Raw genomic sequence first — 13,798 nt, forward strand, 5'->3', positions numbered from 1 at the left:
GATGGATCTACAAAAGGCTATCCTTGTGGCACATACTACCATGGTGAGTGACTCTGTCCAGGGTTCTGAAGAGCCTACTTGTGATGAGTCGTGCTGTCCATGGTGCTGAAATGGAGGGGCTAGATAGAAACCCAACCGTGTACCAAGTTCCCAGGTCTGGAGTCAAGAAATAGCGCTGTACAATACAACACAAAGCTATCTGGGGTGTTGAAATGGCAGGGCCAGCACTGAATTGAATTGAGAGGATCTGACCTTGGTGCTGAAATGGGACCTTAAAAAAAAGCAGTGTTCTGTAACTTACCAAGCCACATAAAGCCATTTTGTTTCTCTTAAAATGTAGTGTTTCATTCCATTTTAATTGTAACCTTATTTTATCCGGTATGTCTACTCAGAACCCATTCTGTTTTACAGCAACAACCGGGGGAACAGGTACAGTGGACAGTACAGGTGATGGATGAGCCAATTGAAAGTAGGGATGATTAGGTGGCCATGTTGATAAGAGTAGCCATGGCACTGGGTCAAAAGACGGCATGTCGTGGATGTAATAAACGTATTTATTACAGGTTAAGCAAATGATGGGAAATGAGCTCCCCTGAAAGCACACATCACAGACACTCACACACAACATGCACAAACACACACACACACACACACACACACATACACACACACACACACACACACACATACACAATTTAAAGTAAAAATAGACGGAAACTGGCTGTGTCTAAAGTCGATGTTTTTCTAAGTGCATATTTCATGTACAGTTAAGAAAATGTTGTTTACAGTTTTCTTTTATATGCTATTTTACATATAAACTTTTCATTTTCAAAACTGTAAACTGGTCACAATTATAAAACAGCCCCATCTGCCCTTTAAAGTCAAAGAAAGAGATGTATTTGAAAATCTGTAGTATTTTAATGTTCTTTAATGGATGCTTCCTGTTAATGGATGTTTCCTGTTGGCCGGAAATGTAGAGTGTGTCAGGAGCAAATAGGAAAGGAGCGAAGTCCAGGAAACTCACCCTGGGAAAGACAATGAAAGCCATTTTTATTCACAAGACTCAACAGAATTACATTCCAAGAGGCATTAAGTGTTCATTATTGCTACAGTCTCAGTCCTGACTTGCTTTTTTGTCACCAAAGGACTAAGACAACATAGTTATCCATATTTTGTCAAACTCCGTGCAGATGACGTCATGAAACGTAATGAAAAAGATGGATGACAGTTTTCTTGGTGGTTTACTACCTGAGAAAAAGAAAATATATGATAGCGAGGACCAAAGGCAAAACGTTGTATCATAAGTCGATTCCATAGAGATACACATACATTTGCTGAAGAGCAACTGAGCTTTATCAAAAAATCTTCAACTAAAGTTGAGCTTATATTAGTTGCAATTGAAGTTAGGTTGTAGTCAATTCAATTGAAATTATGCTTAGTGTTGAAAATGTTGAAGATGTTTTAAGATATTTATACTGAGAGTTGTGAAAATTCACCAGGGTTGATAAATGTATGCTAACCAACTCCAGTATAACATTTCTTATCTCATATCATAGTTGGGAATTCTTGACTCATAATTACATTATCATTTCCATCGTCGTTTAGTCATTCAACGTGTATTTCAGTAGCCTAGCTACTGTAACAATTTCAGCTCTCACAGCTATTCTTGCAGATCAGATTTGTGAATGAGTGACGCACTGGAGGTTGTTCAGCTGGCAAGAGAGTTCAGTGAAATCCACAAATTCCTGATTTATAATCTAAATAATTTAAGCATCTTCCAAAGTTTGGGTGATTCGCTCAAGTATAACATTGCACCTGTTATGTGTAGAGTGATGGTGGCAATAATGGTCTTGGAAACGATGCTGAGCTTTCATTTGATAGAAATGGGCTGGGCCACTACAACCTCTCTTTCAGTTCACTTGTGTAAACTTGCCCAGTGTTGTAGCCTATCCAGACTCGGGGAAATAGTAGGCTATACATGTGGAGAACGCGAGCGGACGTCCGGCTATTGCGAAGAACAAGAAGACGTGCTGAGTGACTTAGGTTTGACACCGAGAATATACTGTCCATATGTCAACGAAGGGCAGAAAGTATCATAAGCGAGTATCGTTCTCCGAAGAAGAGGATGAACAGAATTGGAAGGAAGAAAACGGCGGTGTGGATGCTCATTATCTCAAATCCGTCCAAACTGTCCGCGAGTCGTCAGGATATTATGCGTACAATATGTGAGTAGCATAAGAGCCTGCTGTCGGCACCACCACCGTAAAACAGATAACAGTTTCAAACTGCAGTAAAAGTGTAGTAACTGCAGTCAGCTGTATTATTTTGGACGCAATATTTGCCACATACTGCAGTTACATTACATTCGAACTGCAGTTTCAGTCCTGTAATGTTCTGACCGCGACCTTTTTTGTCACGGTGAAACTCATTAGACTGTAAGTGGGCAACTGTATCTTTCAGTGGCTAGAAAACCTAAATTAAAAGGTTGTAATATGAAGTACAGTTAAAAGGGATTGTTTTCAGCATTTGGTACCCTTCCATTTATAATTTATCACATTCCTCAAAGATCCAGCCTATTTAGTCTACATCTGTTGCACATCTATCACAAGTCATCCAGTAGTTGGCATTTCACCTAGTATTCTAGTGCAATTTAATGTTTTTTGGCCCAAATCCAAAATGTAAAACGTTTTAGCACCTTAAACAGATTCTTTGTGTATGGGCTACGTTTGTGATTATACTGGCGCCACCTTGTGTTTTTTTCAGTTCGTGACGTGAGAAAAAGTGCTTGAGCCTGTTCCTCTTTTGGTATGATACGCTCTGTAAACAAACAGACAGCCTACCTGTTTACAGATTGTTTTTTCATGTTCAGAATCATTCTTTGCTCTACAAATGCTACTTGTTTGTTAATTGGAAATGTACATTCTATATGGGCTCTCACCCTCATTACATATTTTTTACAGGCCACTATTCCTTAATACATTCCCCATACAGATCATATCTTATCCTTGAGCTATAAGAACAACAGAGAGTTTCCTCAGCCTCTGCAATTCAGTCTCTACTGAGATCAGCACTAGCAATATTCATGTGTCTCTCATTTGCAGGCATCCCTTTGAATTTTATGTGAACAGTCGCCATAATTAATAAATTACCATAAGGTACTAGATTCCTAATCTATTTTGCATTGGTCATACATCCACAATTGTTATCTGGACAGGGGTCTCTGCATGTGAATATATCGACTGGTCTTCAAAGGGATCTTACCCAATAATGAACATTTGTGTTATCGTGTCATGCATGTAGTGTTGCATAAAGGGTGCTAATAGGGGATTGCTTAGCCCAGCTTCTAGATGGAGATGGCACACTATAATGCACCTACTCTGTGTCAGAGTAATTGTGTAGCAAAATTAGCCACCATGCTAGTGTACACCACACTCCTTGGTCCAACCTGGTCTCAGAAGGATAACGCAGACTATTTTATGTAAATTTAGCCAAGGGATTTTGTAAGATATATTAAGTTCAGTAAAATAACGTTAGAGTCGGAATAAAGAAAAAAAAATAGAAAACCATGTTTCAGACAGACTTACCCCAGTGCTGTGATACCTAACCATAACCCAAACCATAACCTAAACCCCAGATCTGTGAGACTTAACCAAACCTTAACCTAACCTTTACCCCAGTGCTGTGATGCCTAACGTTAACCTAACTTTAACGATAAAATGCTTTTATAACAAATTCTAGTGACCTTGGTGTTGCTGTTACTCATCTTAAATCTAAATGTCCAGTATGGGGCAATGGGTAGGGTGACTGTCTACTCATCTGAATGTTGCCAGTTCGAAACAGGTCAAAAGTTTTGTAATTTTTTTTTCATTATTTATACATTTTCATAGTGTTGGTAAATATCATGGATTTGTAATAGCGTTCATAAGATATGTTGCGTTTTAATAATGTATTTTAATAAAATAAATTTTGGTAGCGCATTGTAATATAACCTAATGTAACGTCACATATCATACGAAATTGGGTGCCACGGATTTTTGTAAGATAGTCTATGTAGTGTCCAGAGACCATGTTGCTTCGTCTGTGCTAGGAGTACTGGTTGCCAGTAATAGGTCATTAGCAAACGTTTTTAGTGAACGTTGGGAACTGAATCGCATTGGTGATAATTTAGCTCCATGATTTACTTACTTTTCTTGCTCAAATTATTATTTGTAGATACGTTGCACAGTTTTTCATTAAATATTGTGTATCTGCACTTAAAAAGATCAGAGATTTTGGGTTCCACAAATTATGTTCGTTGTAAAATCTGGTAAAAAAAACTGTCTAATAATTAGGATATGTAAGATAAGATTTAACCTATTTTAAAGTGCATTTCATGCTCTAACATAATTAAAGACTACATTTTCAGCATTACAATTGGCGATTTCATGGTTCAAGATTTCATGGTTCGGGGTTATTTTTAAATATTTTGAACAAAGCCATTGGGAGCCAAAATGAGACAGCTCTTTTAGTTGAACTGAAAAAAAGACTTTGTCACTAATGCTACAGAAGCTAGACTGTAAAGAAATAGGAGCAGGAGACATGATCTAAAAGGCATCAGAATAGTCAACTGTAGTAAAATGTAAAACTGTTGAATTGTACATAGGTACAAAATGCAAACATTTGGAAATATACAGCACCCATCTACAAACCCTCATACCATAAGGCCTTTCAAAGTAATAAAAAAATATATTAAAAAGTGTGTGAATATTTGTGTATGAGTTTAGTTCTGTGCTACCACACCTGTGTGTGTGGAAGGTGTAAGTTTAGTGTTGTATCTTCAATTAGATGGTTCTCTTTAGATTAATTTCTTGTCAGGAATGATCAGCTCAGAAACAAAAGAAAGAGACTGAGACAAATTAAATTAAAATTTGCAAAAACAATGTAATTGACATGTGTACTGTGGAATTTCATCAGATAAGTAGCATTTTACATACTTAAAATGCATTTTGCAACTTTTTCTATTTAGAGTGCTCTTTGGTGTATCTTTTCTCTTTTTAATGTTCATGCTCATAACAGTTAAAATAAACAGTTTTTCGGGACTGGGTACACTTGATATACAGTTATTCATTAAACATTGTGTATCTGCACTTTAAAAATATCAGAGATTTGGGTTCCACAAAGTATGTCCAGTGTAAAAAACAAAAAACAAAATCTAATAATTAGGACATGTAAGATTAGGTGTAACCTATTTCAAAGTGCCATTACCCTTTACACATGTATCACATTGAATGGTAACCATATGTATTAAATGATTCTTATGGTGTGCACGGTAAGCAAGACAAAATATGTTTGTAACATAGCTTTTAGATGAAGGGCAGGTGGTGGCATCAAATAATTGGATTTTATACCTTTGTGGACAATGCCAAATACTAACATAACTAACATGGCTATTAAATGCTTCACAACTAGGCTGAAATTCAGTGGGTATACCATACAAACACTTTATAGAAGCTGGCCTAGATGATTGCTTGACTTCATATTATAGTATCTTAATAATTGGCTACTTTTGCCTAATACATAGAGGATGTGGTTAAGGTATGTTGTTCAGGCTTTAAAATCCTAAACCTTACTATTGACTAAGACCATTTCTTTATGATGATTTATGATTGGCAGGCTGGTGTCCCTCATTGTTACACTAAGGTAAGGGTATGTCTGTAAAATGAACTAGGCTGCTATAAAAGTTTTTAGACCATAAGCAAAATGTCCAGAATTGGATAAAGAAATATGCTAAACAACTTAGAAGTGAATATTCCTTAGGTGTGTATTGAGTTGCATTTAATGCCACATCATCCCGCCTGCCTTGCAGTCATGTAAACTGTGCCCCAGTTGGACAATACTTGGTCCCAGCTGTTTGGTGTTTTACCAACTCGATTGCTCGGTTTTGGGCATGACTATGATACAATTCTTCAATCAATGGGTTTTCTTAGTGGTCTGCTAAACAAGGCAACACAATAGTAACTTTTGTGTGGAATTGAGAGAGGCACAGATTTTGGATACCATTCTTATGCAAAATATTTCTGCTGACAGAGAAAAATAAGTCTTGTTAGACAACTAAAGGTCAGGTATTCCTCCAGGCTGTGAAAGTTGTAATTTGAGAAGAAAATCTTTGCTCTTCCAAGAGCTGCAATTGATCAAAATAAAACATTACATTGAAAAAAAAAATCTCTGTTTCCCTTACCTGACAGAATAGGCAAAATTCTAACATTTGCATATTGTTATTTTTTCTGTGGGATCTGTGATTTGCTACACTCTGAAAAAAGGAGCAAAGTAGGACCCTAGAGGGTTCTTTCATTTGTCCCCATACCGGAACCCTTTTTAGGGAAACTTTCCAGAGAGATTTCTTAGTATAGTAGCCTACTTGATGTAGGGTTCTGCAAAGAACCCCCTATAAATGTTTCAGCCTAGTATGTTGTATAATGAGTGCTACCAAGAATGCCTTTATTCTTGAAAGGATTACACTGTATGTAGAACTGTATATGAAGGGTACTTCCTGGAACCACCTATAAAGGAAACTACCATAAACCTCTCTATCAATTAATGGTTCTTCGTAGAACCCTATATATAGAGTGCTGCAAGGAACACCTTTATCAGTGAAGGGTTTTTCCCAGAACTTCCTGTAATGGTTTTGTCTAAGAACTCCATGTATTGACAGTTATTCCTTAAACCACTTATAAAGTCTTATTCCTACATGAATAAACATCACATTTTTATCATGTATCATACTACACTACTTCTTGGTATACAAAATAATGGGATTTTATGGTGGATTTTTCCTACAAACAATAAATTAAGTTGATGTTATTTACATAATTTTTTTTATCAAAATTAAAATTGGGATATAACAAAAACATTTCCTTTTAAAAATAAAATACTTGCTGACTACTATTTTTCCCCACTTTCCATGAATCCAGTAAAAAAAAGTATCATAATAATATTCAAATAATGTTTCCTATTACCTGACAGTGCTCCCCCAGGTCCACCAATAGTACAGTCTGAAGGTCCAATCGTTACCCAGATTTCAGCATTTGATAGCTATTGCTAGAAATTAGCCACCGCATGTAAAATACCAGAAGAAATAAAATGTTGCTATGTGGCAAAACTGTTTAAGACACAATAAGCTGAACATTCTATTTATAGCAAGATACAGTTTTTTAATATTGTCACTTGAAATGCACATAAGAATGTTTCATTTGCAGTTTAATATATCAGATCGTAAGCCTGGTCCCATGGTATTGGAAATTCAAAGATCTGTCCCAACTGATTAGAATTTTCTACAGCATAGCTGGCAAACTGTTTAAAATGATTTTATGATTACAGTAATTATTTTGCCATGCCTTGTTTTTGATTAGTGGCAGACTAAATCCCTCCTTTGTTTTTTGTTTAACTGTTAGCGTTGTGGTAGGGCTGGATTGAGTTGATTATACTTTTGTACTGTTCATATCTTTCCATTCACACTTGTTAATTGCCTGTGACAACAATTTACCATTGCTTTTTAGAATTTAATTTGTAAGCATGATGTATATTCCATACTGGATTTTATCAATATATATACACTGACCAAAATTCTAAACGCAACACTTTTCTTTTTGCCCCCATTTATCATGAGCTGAACTCAAAGATCTAAGACTTTCTCTATGTACACAGAAGGCCTATTTCTCTCAAATATAGTTCACAAATCTGTCTAAATCTGTATTAGTGAGCACTTCTCCTTTGCCGAGATAATCTGTCCACCTCACAGGTGTGGCATTTCAAGATGCTGATTAGACAGCATGATTATTGCACAGGTGTGCCTTAGGCTGGACACAATAAAAGGCCACTCTAAAATTGGAATTGTAACAAACTACATTGCTACATTTAGAAAAGCAGATGCATGGTTTCAGTATGCATAACAAGGCCTTTGTATTGTATGTATTGTTGGGGCTGAGTCTGTGACTAAATGAGCGTTTTTGTCCCGTGCACTTTTTCAATGTTGTTGCATGCTCTGTCCAGTCTCCCCACTGGCTGTGGCTGAGTCCTAAACTTGACAAAAGAATAGTGTTTGATGCTCTTTCCAAATTTCTCTCTGGAACAAAAGTTCCCCTTTCCTGCCAGTATGTTGTTTAGGCTACTGTTAAAGCAGGAATCAGGACATTTTCACTATGCCGGTTTGTGCATTCTGTTGGTTTACTTGATCTGTTGACATGCCTTGTCCTCCGCTCTTGTTTCTGTCAATATCATAAAAGCTTATTGGGTGGCATTCCACTATTAGCTGACTATGCTAGCAGTTTGCTTCTGATTTGGTGGTTCAACATCAGTGCAGTCAGAGTGCTGCTGGTCACTGAAAGTGTCCACCATTCATTTGTAAACAACATATTTACCCACTTTCAGGGTTAAATTGGGTGAAAAAGATGTGTTCTTGTGTGTCTTGTGAAGCTCACCTATGGCAATAAATATGCAGTACCAGTCAATCATTCAAGGAGCATTTCTTTATTTCTACAATTTTCCACATTGTAGAATAATAGTGAAGACATGAAAACTATGAAATAACACATTGAATCATGAAGTGACCAAACAAGTGTTTACACTACATTTACATTTTAGATTCTTCAAAGTAGCCACCTTTTACCTTTTTCACTTTTGGCATTCTCTCAACTAGCTTCATGAGGTAGTGACTTGGAATGCTATTCAAAAGTCTTGAAGGAGTTCCCACATATGCCTAGAATTTCTTGGCTGAAAACAGTTCCAATTCCGCATTGAGAAGAGTGATTTGATCAGAATTAAAGGTATTCCTGTCAGTTGGTATGTTTTGTGAGGCCTCCTTCATTTTGGATGTATCTGAGGAGACAAAGTGCGTATCATGCACATTTTATTTTAATGTTTCATCAAATTCATACAGAGATTTTTTGACCGAATCTGATAAGTGGTTCACTATCTATCTAGCACTACTCTGCTAAAATACAACATTGAGTAGTTCATGTTAACTGTGGCTGAATTAGTAGCGAGAGCAGTATTGACTTTTTCTGAGCTCAGGGGCTAAAGATAACAGAATATCTTTGTTTTTCTTTATCTTCAGCTTGGGCTTAAATTCTTTTTGGAGAGTGCATTTTGTTAAACTAACTGCACAGGCTAGGAGTCATGTTTGATAGCATGGCTGGCTAGCTTGTGATGAATAGGCTTGTTAAATCCTGTCTCAACCTTGCAATCGACCTCGATTAAAGTGAGATTTAACTGATTCTGCTTGTGTTTCTTTGTTGCTCATTTACAAAAAACAACCATTCTCTAAATAAAATGCAACGCTTGTGGCTGACCTACATAAACAGAGTTACCCCGCTGCTTGTGGTGCCATGGCTTGACATATTTAGTATGCCATGTGGTCTTGAATTTTGAAACAAAAACATAGGGGATAAGGTTTTGAACAGGCTGTAAACATTTGGATTGAATCCAGGACAGTCTGAACCAGAGGTGGTGGTTAAAACGCCTCTCCATCAATAGATGCCCCCAAATCTGATCCCTGTAAAATTGTCAACAATATGTTGCCTTGGATTATATTACTTTACATTATTGCCAGGTCTTCCATTTTGAAAATTTGTTGCCGTACATTTTTGACCAACAGCATTTACTTTCTGTGACATTTGAGAAATATACCAGGGCAGAGCCTACTCTACAGCACCCTGAACTAAAGCCTATAGCCTACACAGTAATAATACTGACAGTTTGAACATTTAAATCAGCCAAAAAAACAACAAAACAAAGATATTTGTTCTCGCATATGTAATACATTTTATGCAGAACTGCAGAGGCAGTCATTTTGCCCAGTCGAAAATCAACCCAACATTTGCCTCCAAACTAGGGGCGTCACCAGAGACTTTCGAGGCTCTAGCCTCAGATATTTTTTACTATTGGGCAATCAAAACATCCCAACTCCTTGAGGCGGTCTTTATTCGGTTCTAGAGAGAATCTCCGCTTCTCGGGCACACTGACAATTATTTGTTAGTTTTGTCCAGTTAGAGTACACATCACTGAAGCCCCTTATGAGGACTGTGAGGGCAGTTTGGAAGTTTATTTGGACAATTAGCCAATAATGTTACTGGCTTTTTTTTTTACGCCCAATAGGCGGCTAGCGGAAGCAATGATTATTGCCTCTGTCAGGACCAACTGACCCCTACTTCTTTGGTGAGATACGGCCTTACACAACCACAGACCTTATTCAAAAATGTCAGTGGTTGTGAACATAATGTATGCTATTGCACCACTGACAGGAAACCACCAATAGATTATATAGACTCAAAACCATCTTCACATATTTGGAAATGTGTTTCCTTTGGTTCAACACCAGAAAGGTGTATTTGACATAGTTTTTTTGTTGGAATTAGATTTTTTTTATTTATTTATACTGTAACGCAGAAAGGTATAACTTGTGGCTTACTGTTTGAGTGGTCTAACCTGCTACCTTTTGGTGAACATGTGCTGCTGCAACATGGGTTTGAATTCGGTTCATTGCTCTTTAAGTGTCTCTGTTGAATAAAGCCTTGCAATGGCCTCAAATATTTGAAAAAAAAGGGTGAGGTCTCTACCACCCTCAACCTGTTCAGGAATAGAAGCACATTTTTGCCTTTACTTACAATGAAGGAAACCATTATTTGATCCCCTGCCTTTTGCCCCCTGACAAAGAAATGAGTCTATTATTTTAATGGTAGGTTTATTTGAACACTAAAGAGACAGAATAACAACCAAAAAATCCATAAAAACGCATGTCAAAAATGTTATAAGTTGATTTGCATTTTAATGAGTGAAATAAGTATTCAACCCCTCTGCAGAACATGACTTAGTACTTCTTGGCAATCACAAAGGTCAGAGGTTTCTTGTAGTTGGCCACCAGGTTTGCACACATCTCAGGAGGGATTTTGTCCCACTCCTCTTTGCAGATCTTTTCCAAGTCATTAAGGTTTTGAGGCTGCTCCCTTCACAGATGTTCTATGGGATTAAGGTCTGGAGACTAGCTAGGCCACTCCAGGACCTTAATGTGCTTCTTCTTGAGCCACTCCTTTGTTGCCTTGGCTGTGTGTTTTGGGTCATTGTCATGCTGGAATACCCATCCACAACCTCTTTTTCAATGCCCTGGCTGAGGGAAGGAGGTACTCACCCAAGATTTGACGGTACATGTCCCCGTCCATCGTTCCCTTGATGCGGTGAAGTTGTCTTGTCCCCTTAGCAGAAAAACACCCCCAAAGCATAATGTTTCCACCTCCATGTTTGACGGTGGGGATGGTGTTCTTGGGGTCATAGGCAGCATTCCTCCTCCTCTAAACACAGCAAGTTGAGTTGATGCCAAAGAGCTCTATTTTGGTCTCATCTTAACACAACACTTTCACCCAGTTCTCCTCTGAATCATTCAGATGTTCATTGACAAACTTCAGATGAGCCTGTACATGTGCTTTCTTAAGCAGGGGGACCTTGCGGGCGCTGCAGGATTTCAGTCCTTCACGGCGTAGTGTGTTACCAATTGTTTTCTTGGTGACTATAGTTCCAGCTGCCTTAAGATCATTGACAAGATCCTCCCATGTAGTTCTGGGCTGATTCCTCACCATTCTCATGATCATTGCAACTCCACGAGTTGAGATCTTGCATGGAGCCCCAGACTGAGGGAGATTGACAGTTCTTTTGTGTTTCTTCCATTTACAAATAATCGCACCAAGAGGGGATCAAATACTTATTTCACTCATTATTTTTGTTGTTATTCTGTCTCTCACTGTTCAAATAAACCTACCATTAAAATTATAAACTGATAATTTCTTTGTCAGTGGGCAAAAGTACAAAATCAGCAGGGGATCAAATAATCTTTTCCCTCACTGTAGCTTGTCCCTCAAAAGGTTGCATTCAGAATGCAGTTGAAAATATGATGGATTGTTCCATCTTCTACTAGATTGTTCTTGGTTATGTTTTCAGGGTACACTAAAGTGTGGTGTACTACATTGTGGTGTAGTACAATGCAAGGGTTATGTCTGTACTCTTTGGGCTCAATTCAAGGCTTGAGATGAGTAGGCAAACCATAAATATTTTGTCAAATACATGTTTAACTTAAGTCCATGTTATGCCTGAATAGGGCCCTGAATGAATAAACCAGGAGGGTTTTGTTATGTAAAATTAACAAAATATACATTGAAGATGCATTTGTCTGGATACAGTTTGCTTTTAAGACAAAAGGGTCTGCGTTCCCAGGTCGTAAAGCAATAACACCTACTGTAAATATTCAGGATGTCTTTTGATTGAATGCTAATCAGAGGGACGTCTCTCTTTCCATTTTCACATGTGGTTGCATTGTGAAATATATCCCACCATCCAGGATAGTATGGTGCAGAGAGGAGTCTCAACACGGGGTGAAAGTAGTCTGGGGACTATTTGTAGTTTGTAACGGATTATAACTTGCAGTGTGTGCAGTATAGGAATTTAAAGCAAATATATAGTGGAAGTTAGCATTGTTAATACATTTTGGAATTTGTTTGTATCTCAATTTAAGCAGAAAAAAACAGCAATTTTACTGGGGTTCACATAAATGATCAAACATGGCCAAAAAAACATGAAAAGACAAGTGAAGTACAAAGACAGAACTACTTACATTTAAAGTAAGAGTACACAATGGATACTGCCACCTTTCAATCCTTGGCTCTACTTAGGCAGTTGACCATATTGCAGATGTCCTTGGGTCTTTTCATGTCTCTGATAGCATCGTCCTGGGATTTTGGCCTTTTTATTAAACTGTTAATCTATAAGTAAGTCTTGGCCTTTCCAGAGCGGTCCACAGGGGAGAAGTCCATTTCTTCTTTCTGTAGAGTTAAAGAACTTGATATACAGTCCCTGGACTCACTGCATGTCTATCAGCATTATCATCCATCCTCTCATCTCCCATGTGGTGGAAAAACGATATGTAAGTAGGTGTAATCACTATCCTTTCTCTGATGAAGTTTTAATGTACAGTTCGTTTTCAACTCAAACTTTCTTATAAAATCCTCTGTCAAAGATTCACATAAAAACTTAAGTTTAGGCATAGGAACAGCCTGCCTGTTCAGTAAAAACTAGTAACGTTAGAGTGGATCCTAGGTTGCCTGGCAACCACAAACGTCTGTAAAGTAGTGAATGCCGACGATAACACAGAGTTGAACTTGGACTGCATCCTCGCACTTCAGCCCAAATATACAATTTATCTTCTGTGTCGGCCTAGATTCAGCAGTGGTGGACCCCCGCAGTACTATAGTGGTGTAAAAAACCCTGGAGGATGTCGTTTCCCCTTCATGTCTTTCAACATGTTATTGGGGTAGCAAGTCCTAAGAGTCTTCAACTGTTCATGTCTGTAAAACGAATGTCCTCTCCGAGCACAATATCCCAAGGACCATTATGGGAGTATACTTTTTACTCAAAGTGAAGTCCTAAGAAGTTATTTCATTGTTATATTTTCTTCTATTTCGTTTTTTGAATGATATACTGTAGCCAATAAAGGAGTACTTTAATTCACACTTGTGCTTATATCAACCCAACAAGCCATCACCCAGTTCCATACCTTTAGTATCTTCTCTGTCAGTCATGTTGCCATTTGGTTGTCTGGCAATACCCAACAGATTTTAGCGCGTATAAGACAACATGTATGTCTTGTAAATTATCTCCATATGTTTTCATTGTCCATTGTGATTGATTTTTTCTTAATGCGTGTTTTATTTCCATTTGTTTGTGTTTTTATTGTTGTACATTATGGCTCAGTTGATTTCTCTTTCAAACTAATTGTATT

At 37.6% G+C, this 13,798-nt stretch overlaps 1 protein-coding gene across 2 annotated transcripts in view; it reads left to right on the plus strand.

Annotated features, from left to right (window-relative positions):
- Positions 1-1,951: 1,951 nt before the first annotated feature.
- Positions 1,952-13,798, plus strand: part of trpc3 (transient receptor potential cation channel, subfamily C, member 3) — a 54,693-nt gene continuing 42,846 nt past the window's right edge. For both annotated transcript variants that reach the window (XM_010865476.4, XM_020046154.2), the window contains exon 1: positions 1,952-2,225. In XM_010865476.4, coding sequence (XP_010863778.3) covers positions 2,071-2,225 — 155 coding nt within the window. In that variant the 5' untranslated portion in view covers positions 1,952-2,070. The remainder of the gene's footprint in view (positions 2,226-13,798) is intronic.

Source organism: Esox lucius, chromosome 4, assembly GCF_011004845.1.
Source record: "Esox lucius isolate fEsoLuc1 chromosome 4, fEsoLuc1.pri, whole genome shotgun sequence".
Taxonomy (NCBI): domain Eukaryota; kingdom Metazoa; phylum Chordata; class Actinopteri; order Esociformes; family Esocidae; genus Esox; species Esox lucius.